The 13,893-nt window shown below is 47.1% G+C and overlaps 1 protein-coding gene across 4 annotated transcripts in view; it reads right to left on the reverse strand.

The window, feature by feature from the left end:
• Positions 1-13,893, reverse strand: part of LOC120048425 (SREBF chaperone) — a 33,555-nt gene that overhangs the window by 11,361 nt on the left and 8,301 nt on the right. For 3 of the 4 annotated variants that reach the window (XM_038994383.1, XM_038994381.1, XM_038994385.1), the window contains exons 2-13: positions 12,360-12,554; positions 8,912-9,032; positions 8,506-8,663; positions 8,175-8,395; positions 5,080-5,358; positions 3,929-4,055; positions 2,991-3,103; positions 2,601-2,695; positions 2,338-2,436; positions 1,890-2,102; positions 880-1,280; positions 572-718 (exon numbers count right to left, since the gene is read on the reverse strand). In XM_038994383.1, coding sequence (XP_038850311.1) covers positions 572-718; positions 880-1,280; positions 1,890-2,102; positions 2,338-2,436; positions 2,601-2,695; positions 2,991-3,103; positions 3,929-4,055; positions 5,080-5,358; positions 8,175-8,395; positions 8,506-8,663; positions 8,912-9,032; positions 12,360-12,481 — 2,096 coding nt within the window. In that variant the 5' untranslated portion in view covers positions 12,482-12,554. Of the gene's footprint in view, positions 1-571; positions 719-879; positions 1,281-1,889; positions 2,103-2,337; positions 2,437-2,600; positions 2,696-2,990; positions 3,104-3,928; positions 4,056-5,079; positions 5,359-8,174; positions 8,396-8,505; positions 8,664-8,911; positions 9,033-12,359; positions 12,555-12,809; positions 13,582-13,893 lie in introns of those variants that run through there. The other variant, XM_038994382.1, reaches the window with a different exon arrangement.

Raw genomic sequence — 13,893 nt, forward strand, 5'->3', positions numbered from 1 at the left:
TATCCAGTCAACTCAACTATAGAGATAAGACAAAAACGATTTTCTCTTTCTTCCTACCGTTTTTGAGATAACCATCGACATGGTGACGGACTGTTTGGCCGTGTTTCGTTCACAAGGTTAGAAAGAGGAAGAAAAGAGAGGTGTGGGACTAGCGTTGCAAATCCTGGTTGGACGCTTCCGGATTTCCTGCTTATTCCTTCCTGATTCTGGGAATCCTCCAACCAGGATTTGGGGAAAACCATGGAATTTATTGAAAGTTTCCAGGAATTTTGCAACCCTACGTGGGACAAATGCAAACATATACTGTATGAGATGTGGGTTTGGACTGTGTGGATTATCACTGAATCTCTTGGCCTTGACGCCATAATCGTTCACTATAACATTGATCTTTCGCCTGCACAAGAGCATTAGCATGGACTTTGAAGTGGTGTGCACTGTGCATGGGTGTGTGTGTGTGTGTATTTGAAAAACATGAAGTGCATGGATTGTAGTAGGGGGAAAGTTAGTCAATCTGTAGTTTGAAGGCGTTGGAAATGGAGGTTGGTGCGTGTGAGAGTGTGTCGGTACTGACTTGTAGAGCGTGAGGTCTGCGGGCAGGTCGTTAGTTTTGAGGCTGGGCGGCGGGGGGTGGCGTGTGTCCTGGGGGTGACGTGTCTCGATGGCCTCCCGGGGGCTCAGGTGAAGCGTCACGGGAATGACAGGCAGGATGCTGATGTATCTGTGGGACAGAAAGTTAACAAAATGACATTTTATAAATTAAACAATGAATTCAACCTTTCTTCCCTTCCATAACCCAAAAGCATGGTAAGTAGGGTCAACAGTGGCACACACACTATGCACATACACACCCAATAACTCATTCCAACTCCCCTGACCTACCTCTTGGCCAGAGTAATATTATAGTAGCTGAAGAGCGAGGGCCAGTGTCTGAAAGACAGCCTCCTCCAGCCCTCCTCATCCTCCGCCCCCCAGCTGATCTGGGGCACCAGGGGTGGGGCCTGGGCCTGGTGGGGTACTCCTTCCCTGGGGGCCCCGTGGTGGCCCTGGGACTGGTTCTCTGGAAGCGGGGTGGGTTCAGCGGGGGCAGGGAGGACACTGAGGGTGCTGGCGGGGTCCCCTCCTGGTCCAGGGAAGACCGGGGCTACTCCCAGGTGGGGGGGCAGACCCCCGGCCCCGCCCTCCCCCAGGGGGCTCTGTTCAGACACCTGGGCTGCCAGGTAGGTACGGAGGCCAGCGGGGTCCGTGTACGCCAGGATGCCAATCCAGATCACTGTACCCACCTACAATAATACAGGGATAGAGGGACATGTCAATGCATACAGATAACTACTTCAAGGAAGTACTGTAAACATTCAGAGAGTCATACAGAGAGACACATACTGACAGGCGAGACAGAAGGTAACACACGCAGACACGACAGCCCAACAGGCAAACTCTCTGTGAAAAGGTCCCGTGTGGTCCCGTGTGGCTCAGTTGGTAGAGCATGGCGCTTGCAACGCCAGGGTTGTGGGTTCATTCCCCACGGGGGGACCAGGATGAATATGTATGAACTTTCCAATTTGTAAGTCGCTCTGGATAAGAGCGTCTGCTAAATGACTTAAATGTAAATGTAATGTAAAAGGCCTTGAGACAGTCACCCTCAAGGCTTTTTCACACTGCATGTTCTTAGCCCAGTGCTAACTCACCCTCCTTTCACACAAGTATTTGTTAACACTGGACTAAGTGAAACTGAAGTCAGAAGATTACGGTAAATTTCCCCAATTCCCAGAAAATCCAGTTGGGAAGATTCCGAGAATCAGACGGGAATAAGCAGGAAAAATTAGGAATCTTCCAATCGTGCAACCCTAACTTAAACGGTCTTTTCAGGAAGTGCCTCCAGCCAGTCTCACCATGATGAAGCGCTGGGCCAGACGTGTGCGGGCCAGGAAGTAGACCACACGGAGCCTCTTCGGCAGACGCAGGTTCCTGAAGGCGGGCGTCTGCAGGGTGATGGTGTAGGGCGAGGGCCGTGGAGGAGGAGGCGCCTCCCGAGGGCGTAGGGGGCCCGGTTTGGGAGGGGGCATCCCCGCCTCGGCCGGAAGACGCCGGTTTAGATCGGCCAACTGTGTGTGTGAGAGGATAGTTTTAGGGTGCGCGGGCATGTGGGAGTGTGTAACATGTATGAGAGTACAAGTACGTGAGTACGAGTATGTGAGTACATGTGTATGGATTAGTGTTAGAGTATGCATGCATCTATGACTGTAACAGGGGAACAAGGTGGATAAAGAGAGACTGTCAATATTTTACTGAGCACTGTAGACAAAGGAAAAGACTCATGTATCAAGAGTGTGTGTTCACCTCCATGCGTCGGATGTCAATGGAAAGAACTGTGGTGAAGAAAAACATCTGAAGGAAGAAGTCAGACACCAGCCCCACCACAGCAAACAGACAGAACTCCTGGAAACACAGAGAAATAAACAGGCCGCTCATAACATACACAGTAGAAGTGTGTGTGTGCATGTTGTGTGGCAGTATGATCTACTCTGTCTATGTGAATGAAAGTGTGTGCGTACCTGTGTTCATACGCCAGTGTGTGATAGATTGGTGTGTGTGTGTGTTACCTGGATAGCGGGCACCAGGGTGAAATATCCTATGAGGATGATGCACAGCTCTGTGGCCATGTTCTTCATGATAGACCAGCTCTCATTACTAAGTCCTGGAGAGGGACAACACAATACCACATTAACAAATGCTTGGATTTCACGCACACACGTTTTGTTCTTATATCCTTGTGGGGACCTAAAATTAATTCCCATTCCAAATCCTATTTTCCCTATTCCTAAAACTTACCATAACCCTAATTCTAACCTTAAAATAGCATTTGTCCTCATGGGGACATGGGAAATGTCCCTACGAGGGAGAATTCTCCTTGCTTTTCCCATCCTCGTGGGGACTTTTGGGGATTGTAGGTCCCCACAGGGGTAGAAGAGCCAACCCACACACACTCTTACCCTGAGCGATACGTAGTTTGACCTCCAGGTCAACAGGGGTGGACACCACAGACTTGGTGAGAACCAGGACGTTCTCCAGCCCTATCACCACCACCAGATAGGGGAAGATCTCACTGACAGAGAGAGACACACAAGCAGAGACAACATGATTACAAAGCTGTTATAATACTTGAGTAATAAGCGCTCTGAGTGCTCTTAGAGAGCTTATTCGTGGATCAGGTGATAGATGCAAGTTTGGATGTTAGGGTGGGAGAGAGGTCAGGTTTTTCAATTTGATTGATTTGATTGTCGTCAAATTGTCGCACAAATAAAAAACAGGTTAAAAATAGAACACGGGACATTTAGTAGACAAGAGTACAGATGATGAAACAGAGAAGGGACGATTGAAGACAGACAAGGTTTGACAGACAGTAAACCAGTGATATGCTATCATTACACGTGAAGATAAGGGTTGGAGGTCAGTACGTAACAAAACTATGCCACAGAAGATAAAGACCAAACACACGTGTTATTACTTCAACAGGCTTTATTGTATGGCCATTGTGTCAATATGCACGACAGTGGGTATGTAGGTCTGTGTGCGTGTGGACCCTGGAATCTTGATTGATGGTTGGTGAGATTTGGATGGTGTGAGATGGTCACGCCATCCTCTACATTCCAATAAGCTGGGTGTGATTGGCCAGGTACGCCACATCAATATCTATCCCTGCCCTCTTAAGAATCCCTCCTCCCCTTTGAGTCCACATCTGTTGCCCTCGGTAACACAGTCCCCTGTCACTCACTGTACATTAACGTCTGCAGTCCCACAGTAATCCATACAGATCAATGAGCAGGAGAGGGTCAGGGGCTTTTAGGGTGAGAATGTGTGTGTGTGTGTGTGTGTGTGTGTGTGTGTGTGTGTGTGTGTGTGTGTGTGTGTGTGTGTGTGTGTTTCTTACCCTCCATTGAGTGTGGGCGTCAGGCCGAACAGGGTGCAGAGCCCCACAGACATAAGCAGAGAGCTGAGCACTGTTACCACGGCAGCCAGCGCCAAGCCCCATTTTGACTTCACCATGTCAATCTTACCTGGAGAGAGGAAGGAGTAGAGTTAGCATGGACAGAGTCTACACACACTGGGAGGAAAGAGTTAGCATGGACAGAGGCTACACACACTGGGAGGAAAGAGTTAACATAGACAGAGTCTACACACACTGGGAGGAAAGAGTTAACATAGACAGAGTCTACACACATTGAGAGGAAAGAGTTAACATAGACAGAGTCTACACACACTGGGAGGAAAGAGTTAGCATAGACAGAGTCTACACACACTGGGAGGAAAGAGTTAACATAGACAGAGTCTACACACACTGGAAGGAAAGAGTTAACATAGACAGAGTCTACACACACTGGGAGGAAAGAGTTAACAGAGTTTACACACACTGGAAGGAACGAGTTAGCATAGACAGAGTTTACACACACTGGAAGGAAAGAGTTAACATAGACAGAGTCTACACACACTGGAAGGAACGAGTTAGCATAGAGTCCTAACACCCACACTACAAAGAAGAATGTCTCTCAGCATGAGAGTTTATGCAGCTTTTAGTTGAAATGAGGCTTGTGCACAGTACATATTGCATGTGTGTGTATGTGTGTGCATGCCAGCATATTGTTGGTGTTGGCACACATTGGTGAGTCTTATCATGGTAGATTATTATGGTGGACTACAGTGTTCCTGTGTAGGAGATTATCCCTGGACTAGACAGGAACAGCCTTGGCTAGGACTCAGTCAAACACACACACACACACACACACACACACTAATCTGGACCTTGGCTCCTTGGCCTTGACTGGGCACCTGGGAACAATATCCCAGTGAAAACGAGAGGCCCCCAAAGCAAGACATCCAACTTCAGCATTTCATTTGAAACCAATTTCCCCCTACCGGCCTTAGTAATGGGACACATTACTTCAAGAAAGAAGGGATGGAAAGAAGGATGTATCTTTAACTCAATGAAACTAAGCCAACTCTTTCAGATCAGTGCAGATGAAGGGAAGCTCTTTAGACTATTGAGATGCCCCTGTGGCGCCCAGACTCCAGTCAGAGACTTACGTGTGGAGAAGTAGATGTAGGCGAACAGTATGATGTAGGTGGTGACCAGGGGGATGAGCTCGGCCATGCCTATCTCCTCCTTGAAGTGCACGTGCACCATGTGGTCCTCGCGCAGGCTGCAGTTCACCGAGGGGTGCAGCTGGCGGAGACGCGCCCGCATGCTAGACAGGAACCTGGCGTCGTAGCTGCCCAGGACCATGGTGATGGTGTAGGTGACCACCCTCTTCCTGCTGTACAGACTCACCCCTGTGTGTTTCACCGGGACGCCAAACAGCAGGTCTAACACACACACACACACACCACACACACACACACACACACACACACACACACACACACACACACACACAGACAGCATGGAACAATATCAGCATTACCAGTCTGCCTGACACTATTTGGGGCCAGAGTATGGGAGCAGTGAGGAGCGTGCCCAATTTGACTGGAGCACGGTGCGAGATTCCCAAAAGGCTGGAGCGTCGGCCATCTTGCCCGCTCTAATTTCGCTCCAAAAAAGTAGCGCTCACTTCAGGAGCTCAGGGCATGTCCAGCCCACCATGCATTTGTAGTCTACTTGTGTGCTACTATAGCCCCATGCTTTAGCTACAGCCATGGAGTTCACAAAATATTTTTTATAAAGAAACTGATAAAACACACAGGTGCAAAAGTTGACTTATCAAGATGAGGACCAAGAGCAAGAGAAGGATTTGTTGATGTAGTGTCTACAACTAGAGAATCATTGTGCAATCTGAAAAGATACGTATCCCGAAAGCATGACCGTATACTACATGCAAATGCTAAAAGAAAGGAACGAGGTTTGTAGATAACTGTGTCATTGTAGTAAAGTACTTATAAACAAAAAAAAATGATCCCTTAAATATTTTGGCCCAATAGGCCTGGTACATTCCCACTTTCAAGGAGCTTTCCGTTTTGATTGGGTTATTTTGCCTAAAAACCTTTAGGCCTATCTATAGAACATTTTTAAAACAACTCTACATCTCAGCTCAGCCTGGCAAGAGTGGCCAAAAGGGTGTTCAGCATCCCCAGTTGCTCTGCAAGTGTGGAGAGGATATTCTCCGCTGCTGCCCGGCTCTCCAGGCACCATCGCATGAGCCTGAAGCCACAGACTGGCGTGTATTCAAAACATTTATTAAAAGGCACTGTAGACAGACTAATAAGGCATTTTTCATTTCGTTTGTATTTAATTCTAAGTAAGTCACAGCCTAAATGCCAAATTTATAGACTATAATGATATAGTACAACTAAATGCTGTTTAAATGCTGAGCACTTTATGTCCCTACCAGCCTGGTGTCGCATTCACAAATGCTTCACAATGTATTTCTTTGTAGGCTACAGCCTTGAAATAATTGAAATAATAGACTAAATAATTTGTTCCTTCTTAGGCTCCATGTCTGGCTCCTGACCTATTTAGAGTGTTAATATGCAGTTTAATATGACATGTAGCCTATTTGAAATGATGTTCACTTCTTACATTCACCTTCTCATGTTCATTCGAACACCTTTCATTCAAATCCATATGGTTTGGTTTCAATACTTAAAAAACAATTGGTACACCATAGTGCCCTCAAAGCTCATCACTAAGCTAAGGAACCTGGGACACAACACCGTCTGCAACTGGATCCTGGACTTCCTTATGGGCCGCCCCCAGGTGGTAAAGGCAGGTAACAACACATCTGATCCTCAACATGAGGGCCCCTCAGGGGTGCGTGCTCAGTCCCCTCCTGTACTCCCTGTTCACCCATGACTGCACGGCCAGGCACGACTCCAACACCATCATTAAGTTTGCAGACGACAGTGGTAGGCCTGATCACCGACAACGATGAGACAGCCTATAGGGAGGTCAGAGACCTGGCCGTGTGGTTCCAGGATAACAACCTCTCCCTCAACGTGATCAAGACAAAAGGAGATGATCGTGGACTACAAGATAAGGAGGGCCGAGCGCGCCCCCATTCTCATCGACGGGGCTCTAGTGGAGCAAGTTGAGAGCTTCAAGTTCCTTGGTGTCCACATCACCAACGACTATCATGATCCAAACACACCAAGACAGTTATGAAGAGGGCATGACAACGCCTATTCAGGAGTCAGGAGACTGAAAAGTTTTGGCATGTGTCCTCAGATCCTCAAAAAGTTCTACAGCTGCACCATCAAGAGCATCCTGACTGGTTGCATCACGGCCTGGTATGGCAACTGCTCGGCCTCCGACCGCAAGGCAATACAGAGGGTAGTGCATACGGTCCAGTACATCACTGGGGCCAAGCTTCATGCCATCCAGGACCTCTATACCAGGCAGTGTCAGAGGAAGGCCCTAAAAATTGCCAAAGACTCCAGCCACCCCAGTAGTAGACTGTTCTCTCTGCTACCTCATGGCAAGCGGTACCGGAGCACCAAGTCTAGGTCCAAAAGGCTTCTTAACAGCTGCTACCTCCAAGTCAAATGGCTACCCAGACGATTTGCATTGAACCCCCCACCACCACCTTTACGCTGCTGCTACTCTGTTTATTATCTATGCATAGTCACTTTACCTCTACCTACATGTAGATATTACCCTAATTACCTCGACTAACCTGTCATTGTAAATAAGAATTTGTTCTTAAGTGACTTGCCTAGTTAAATAAAAGGTTAAATAAAATACAAATAAGTAAATATAGCCTCGCTACTGTTATTTTATTGTTGCTCCTTAATTATTTGTTATTTTTCCCTAGCAAATACTTTAACACTTATTTTTCTTAAAACTGCATTGTTGGTTAAGGGCATGTAAATAAGCATTTCACAGTAAGGTCTACATCTGTTGTATTCGGCGCATGTGACAAATACAATTTGATTTAGTAGGTCCAGGTAGTCACAAAAATAGACGGGTGTTGGTTAAATTGTGATTTTAATGAATGGAGCGAATTTTGGCGCGGGTTTTTAGTGGAAAGGACATGGAGCCCAAGCACCACTCCATTAGCGATGAGCGGCTCTGCTCACACGCTCTGGTTGGGGCTCAATGAGCATTAGCCAAAGGGATACAAAAGGATACTTCCTCTGCTCTGCCCTCCATTTACCTCACCCCTTCCCTCCCTTCCTCCCCTCTCTACCTCTCAGTGTGGCGGAGGTGTGCAGTCCTTTGGGTTCGTGCTGGTGGACGGTCTTCAGCAGGTCGGGGTCAGAGTCAAACAGCTCCCGCTGGTTCTGCCAGTAGTTGCCGGGGGAGACCAGCAGACAACCGTGCTCCGGCAGCACTGTCTGCATACGCCGTAACCCCGGCAACAGGTCCGTCACCTGCAGGCAGAGCGCCTCCAAGCTCCTGACCCCAGAACTGCAAAGAGACGAAAGGTAAGTCCGGTCAAGTCAAGGTGCATTTTAAAACGGTAGAGAAAGCTAGAGGTGGGGGAGAGACATTGGATGTGCGTATGTAGTTTCCCATACCCGTCGTTGTGTACATGGTTGCGGATCTCCTCCAGCAGGCTGAAAACGCGGCCCAGTGGGGAGCGGAACACGTCCACAGGGACCAGCGTACTGTCCCAGGGAGACACAGCTGCCTTCACCAGGACCTGCTGGATGTAGGCCACCGGAGGACCCCGATACTGGAGAAACAGCGCCATAGAGGGTTTTGAAAAACATGGCAGAGAAACGGATGAGTTAGTTATTTTACAGTCCCTTTTTCAGCTGATATTTCAAAGAACTCAATGCAATTGGTAACTACCTGGTACCAAATGGTACTTAGTGGTGTTAGGTTTATTTTTTAAAGATCATGATATTACAAATGTACCATGTAAACAGTCAAGCCATGTAGGTACTGTAAGTGGGGTGATCTTTTGACCATGAGTCTTACCCAGTCAGGCCGCTCGCCGAGGTCTCCCTGGGGCTCATGGGAAGGGACGGTGTAATCTCGGACCCGTGTGGTGAACTCCACCGGTCCGGTCCCCGGCAGAGGCAGCCGCAGCAGGGGGTAACTGAGAGAGGGGGGAGAGAGAGATGACTTGGGAGAACATGGGAGTGGAGAATAATTGACAATGTGGTCTGAATATTAGTTACAGGCCTGAGTATTGTGAATTATTATCCCAGCACTAAAATACACACCCTCTACCAAAATGATAATTTCCTTAGAGTTAAATGTACACTGAACAAAAATAAACACAACATGCAACAATTTCAAAGATTTTACTGAGTTACAGTTCAAATAAGGAAATCAGTAAATTGAAAAAAATTCATTAGGCCCTAATCTATGGATTTCACATGACTGGGAATACAGATATGCATCTGTTGGTCACAGATACCTTCAAAGAAACGGTAGGGGCTTGGATCAGAAAACCAGTCAGTATCTGGTGTGACCATTATTTGCCTCATGTACCAAGACATCTCTTTAGCATAGAGTTGATCAAGCTGTTGCAAAGTTGCTGGATATTGGCGGGAACTGGTACAAGCTGTCGTACACATCGTTCCAGAGCATCCCAAACATGCTCAATGGGCGACATGTCTGGAGAGTATGCAGGCCATGGAAGAACTGGGACATTTTCAGCTTCCAGGAATTGTGTACAGATCTTTGCAATGTGGGGCTGTGCATTATCATTCTGAAAAATTAGGTGATTGCGTCGGATGAATGGCACGATAATGGGCCTCAGGATCTCGTCACGGTATCTCTGTGCATTCAAATTGCCATCAATAAAATGCGATTGTGTTCATAGTTTGTAGCTTATGCCTGCCTATACCATAACCCCACTGCCACCATGGGGAATTCTGTTCACAATAGCAAACCACTCGCCCACACTACGCCATCTGCTGGTACAGTTGAAACCAGGATTCATCCGTGAAGAGCACACTTCTCCAGCGTGCCAGTGGCTATCTAATGTGAGCGTTTTCCCACTGAAGTTGGTTGCGATGCTGAACTGCAGTCAGGTCAAGACCTTGGTGAGGACGACGAGCACACATATGAGCTTCCCTGAGACGGTTTCTGACAGTTTGTGCAGAAATTATTTAGTTGTGCAAACCCACAGTTTCATCAGCTGTCCGGGTGGCTGGTCTCAGACAATCCCACAGGTGTAGGCCAATTGCACGCTCCCTCAAAACTTGAGACATCTGTGGTATTTTGTTGTGTGACAAACTTCCACATTTTAGAGTGGCTTTTTATTGTCCCCAGCACAAGGTGCACCTGTGTAATAATCCTGCGGTCAATTAGCTTCTTAATATACCACACCTGTAAGGTGGATGGATTATCTTGGCAAAGGCGAAATGCTCACTAACAGGGATGTAAACAAATGTGTGCACCAAATTTGAGAGAATTTCGGGGATCTTTTATTTTAGCTCATGAAACCAACACTACATGTTGCATTTATATTGCTGTTCAGTATAATAATACATGTATGTGTATATAAGCATCCCTGAGTATGCAAGTGTGTGAATGTCTGTGTAAGAGAGAAAAAAAGAAGTCGGTGCCACTGCCTCCACTGTCCTTTGTTGGCAGATTTAGCATTAACTAGAGACCGACCACTCGTTTCCCAAGGAAGAGGTTGGCTCTTACGAAACACACTGAGATTGACAAGATTTAGTAGACCGATACACTCGCACGTGCACGATTGCACGCCCCACACACAGACACAGGAACGAACACACACACATACTTAATGAGAAAAGGATTGAAGGGGTTTAGCGCTTAATATGTATGCCGATACCATATCCACTCATGAATGTGTGTTTGTAAAACATGAGTCTACTAATGCCCACTAATTACACCCTAATGCAAGAGTAAGTAACTACAACCTTTCATCCCAGGTTGTCATCGTCTTCACTCAACCATTGTCCTAGAAAGGACCACTTTCTATGGCCCATTTGCCCTGTGAACAAACTCATTTTAAATGAGAAAAAAAACAAAGAAAACCAACAAGTGCATTAAGTTCAAGGGCGCCTCCAAAATTCATGGAAAGCTACGAGGCTACTGAGGCTAAGACAAACAGCCAGTGACAGTGCTGGATTCGTCTGTCTCTGTCAGGTCATTGGGTACACTTTACCACGACTGGAAATGATGATGACAGCCTGGCAATACTGTAGCAAAGGGATGAATGTAGGTACAAATTTGGAGAACGCCAACCATAACCAGTTAAAATCTCTTACCCCTCGTGAGGAGACTACCCCACTGTGAAAGGATATAGTCCTAGCTCTGTTGCTGAGAAGTTGAAGCCCACTTCCATAGACAATCAAAAGCATTTCAAACCTCTTGAATAATTAACTAAAGATTCCAACAGGTCATTGGGAAATTGATTTTCAGGTGAGGACAGAACACACTGAAACGTTTATGGGTGTTCTATATACTAAACACTGTCAATACTGACTCAGTATCCTGACCTGCACCACATCAAAATGTGCAGTCTGCATAGTTCCAAAGTATAGTACAATAAATCATTTTTTTTTTCTTCACATACACATATTTAGCAGATGTTATTGCGGGTGTAGCGAAATGCTTGTTTTTTAAAATAGTGATGTGACTGACAGTGTTACTCAGTATCTAAGTGCTTGAACACTCTTTCATCCTGTTTCTTTGGCAGCCTGTCAGGCCCGGGGCCACGGGATACACATTTCTCTTTGAGGACACTACACCCTCTCTCCCGCTCGCTCTCCCTCTCTCTCTCTCTCTCTCTCTCTAAGGTCACTGTACTGCCACAAAGGGCTTTTGTTTTGCAGCAGGAGCCCCCACCTCCTGGGAGGCAGATGGAGGGCCAGGAACACACAGATAGGCCTATTCTCCAGGGGTCACTTTCTCACAGCCCTCTGCTGTGTCTCTCTTTTTAACTCTGCTTCCACCCCTTTAATTCCCTGCACTCAGTGCAGCCGTCAGACAGCCGTGCTTTTGGCACTGCACTGCTGCCTCCACGGTTCCATGCTGTACCGTATTCGTTCCATCCTGTCCTGACTTCTCATCTGTGACCTTTCAACTGTGACGGGGTTGACCTCTAATGTGGAACTGAGGTGGAAAAGTGTGTGTTCTGTTCCGAGTGCTGATTTATGTGTGTGGCTATGGCCGTTTCATTTAGCTGACTGGGTTTTGCAGGGCCTGCTCCTTTTTCTCCCACCTCTGTTGTTTACCTCTTTTAAAAATGTTCATCTATCCGCTTCTCTTCTCTTTTACTGACCTACCATCTCACCTCTGCCCATGTGGATAAAAAAATACATACAATCCTTTCAAAACCTGCCATAAACGTGTTCAGAGAAACCAGTACTCTTGAAGATGCACACGCCCATCCCCAGAACCCGCTTCCCTCATAGACACTCCCCTTCCTCAGACGTACCAGCAGGCGAGAATACTGGCGGAGGTGAAGAGGATGATGGGCACCGGATAGGAAGCGCAAAGCAGCCCATGGCGGTAAAACGCCGCCGAGATCTTCTCTCGCAGCCGCTCTCTCACCGTCATCCTGGGGGGCGGGGTCAGCTGCCGGCCATCGGGGGGGCGTGCGAGGACGGAGTGCCGTGGGGCATCCAGGGACCTAGGGAACCACAGAGACGAGAGGTGTGGGTTAATACAAACTCAGAGATACCATGGTTGAGGTCAATCCAAATGGAATGCAGTCAATTCAGGAAGTGATTTGAATTGAAAATTAACAAATGGAAAAAGCTTTGAATTAAAGCATTGAACATAGGTGCCCTTATTGAAATTATTGACCTGTAATTTCAGTTTACTTCCTGAATTGACTGCCTTCATTTTGAATTGACATCAACCCTGGAGGATACTCGGCACTCACCACATAATCAGCTGCTGCTGAATGTAGTCTGTGTTCATGTTGCTTTGGACGAGTCTGCCTTATTACCAATTTTTTACACAAAACACCTCAAACCCATATATGGTCACACACTGCAGAAACCAAAGAGAAGCCCTCACTAACTCCCTGTCCCATCAGAAACACCATAGATATCACGTCTACATTTCCCATCCCTAACACCACCACAAGATATTTGGTCCTACCCGTCCGTCCCAAGTACAACCTCCATTTAGCGACAACCTTACCAGATTGGCTAGGCTACGTCACAGTATCTTCTACCCCCCCGACCTCAGACAAACGCAGCCTTGCCACAGCATATATCTAGCTAGTGTAGTTACTATCCCAGACAAACTCAGCCCTGCCACAGCATCTATCTAGCTAGTGTAGTTACTATCCCAGACAAACTCAGCCCTGCCACAGCATCTATCTAGCTAGTGTAGTTACTATCCCAGACAAACTCAGCCCTGCCACAGCATCTATCTAGCTAGTGTAGTTACTATCCCAGACAAACTCAGCCCTGCCACAGCATCTATCTAGCTAGTGTAGTTACTATCCCAGACAAACTCAGCCCTGCCACAGCATCTATCTAGCTAGTGTAGTTACTATCCCAGACAAACTCAGCCCTGCCACAGCATCTATCTAGCTAGTGTAGTTACTATCCCAGACAAACTCAGCTCTGTCCCCGTTGCCTTTCTTTAATTGGAAAAAGTGCCTTTCTGTCCCAGTACCTGTTCAGGGGGAAGTATGGCTGCCTCTCACGCTCTCTCGTGCCTGTTTGGCCTAAGTCCTCTAAAGGCACCCGATTTTAAAGGTTTCACGGAGATCTCTGGCTTAAAACAACAGAGCCCTATTTCAGGCACCACAGCCAAAGTGTGACTGACTGGCTCAGCTCTACCCCCTGAGTACTCTGGAAACATTCCTGGGGGAATTTAGCCTACCTCTGGAGCGGCTTGATCTTCCACTATAAATACTCTATATACAGTAAACACAGCAGGCAGCACAACACACACATACCAACACAATGGCTAGAGGGTAAACCGACGGTTGAATTTAATCAGAGGCCTCG

Source organism: Salvelinus namaycush, chromosome 5 (genome assembly GCF_016432855.1).
Source record: "Salvelinus namaycush isolate Seneca chromosome 5, SaNama_1.0, whole genome shotgun sequence".
Lineage (NCBI taxonomy): Eukaryota > Metazoa > Chordata > Actinopteri > Salmoniformes > Salmonidae > Salvelinus > Salvelinus namaycush.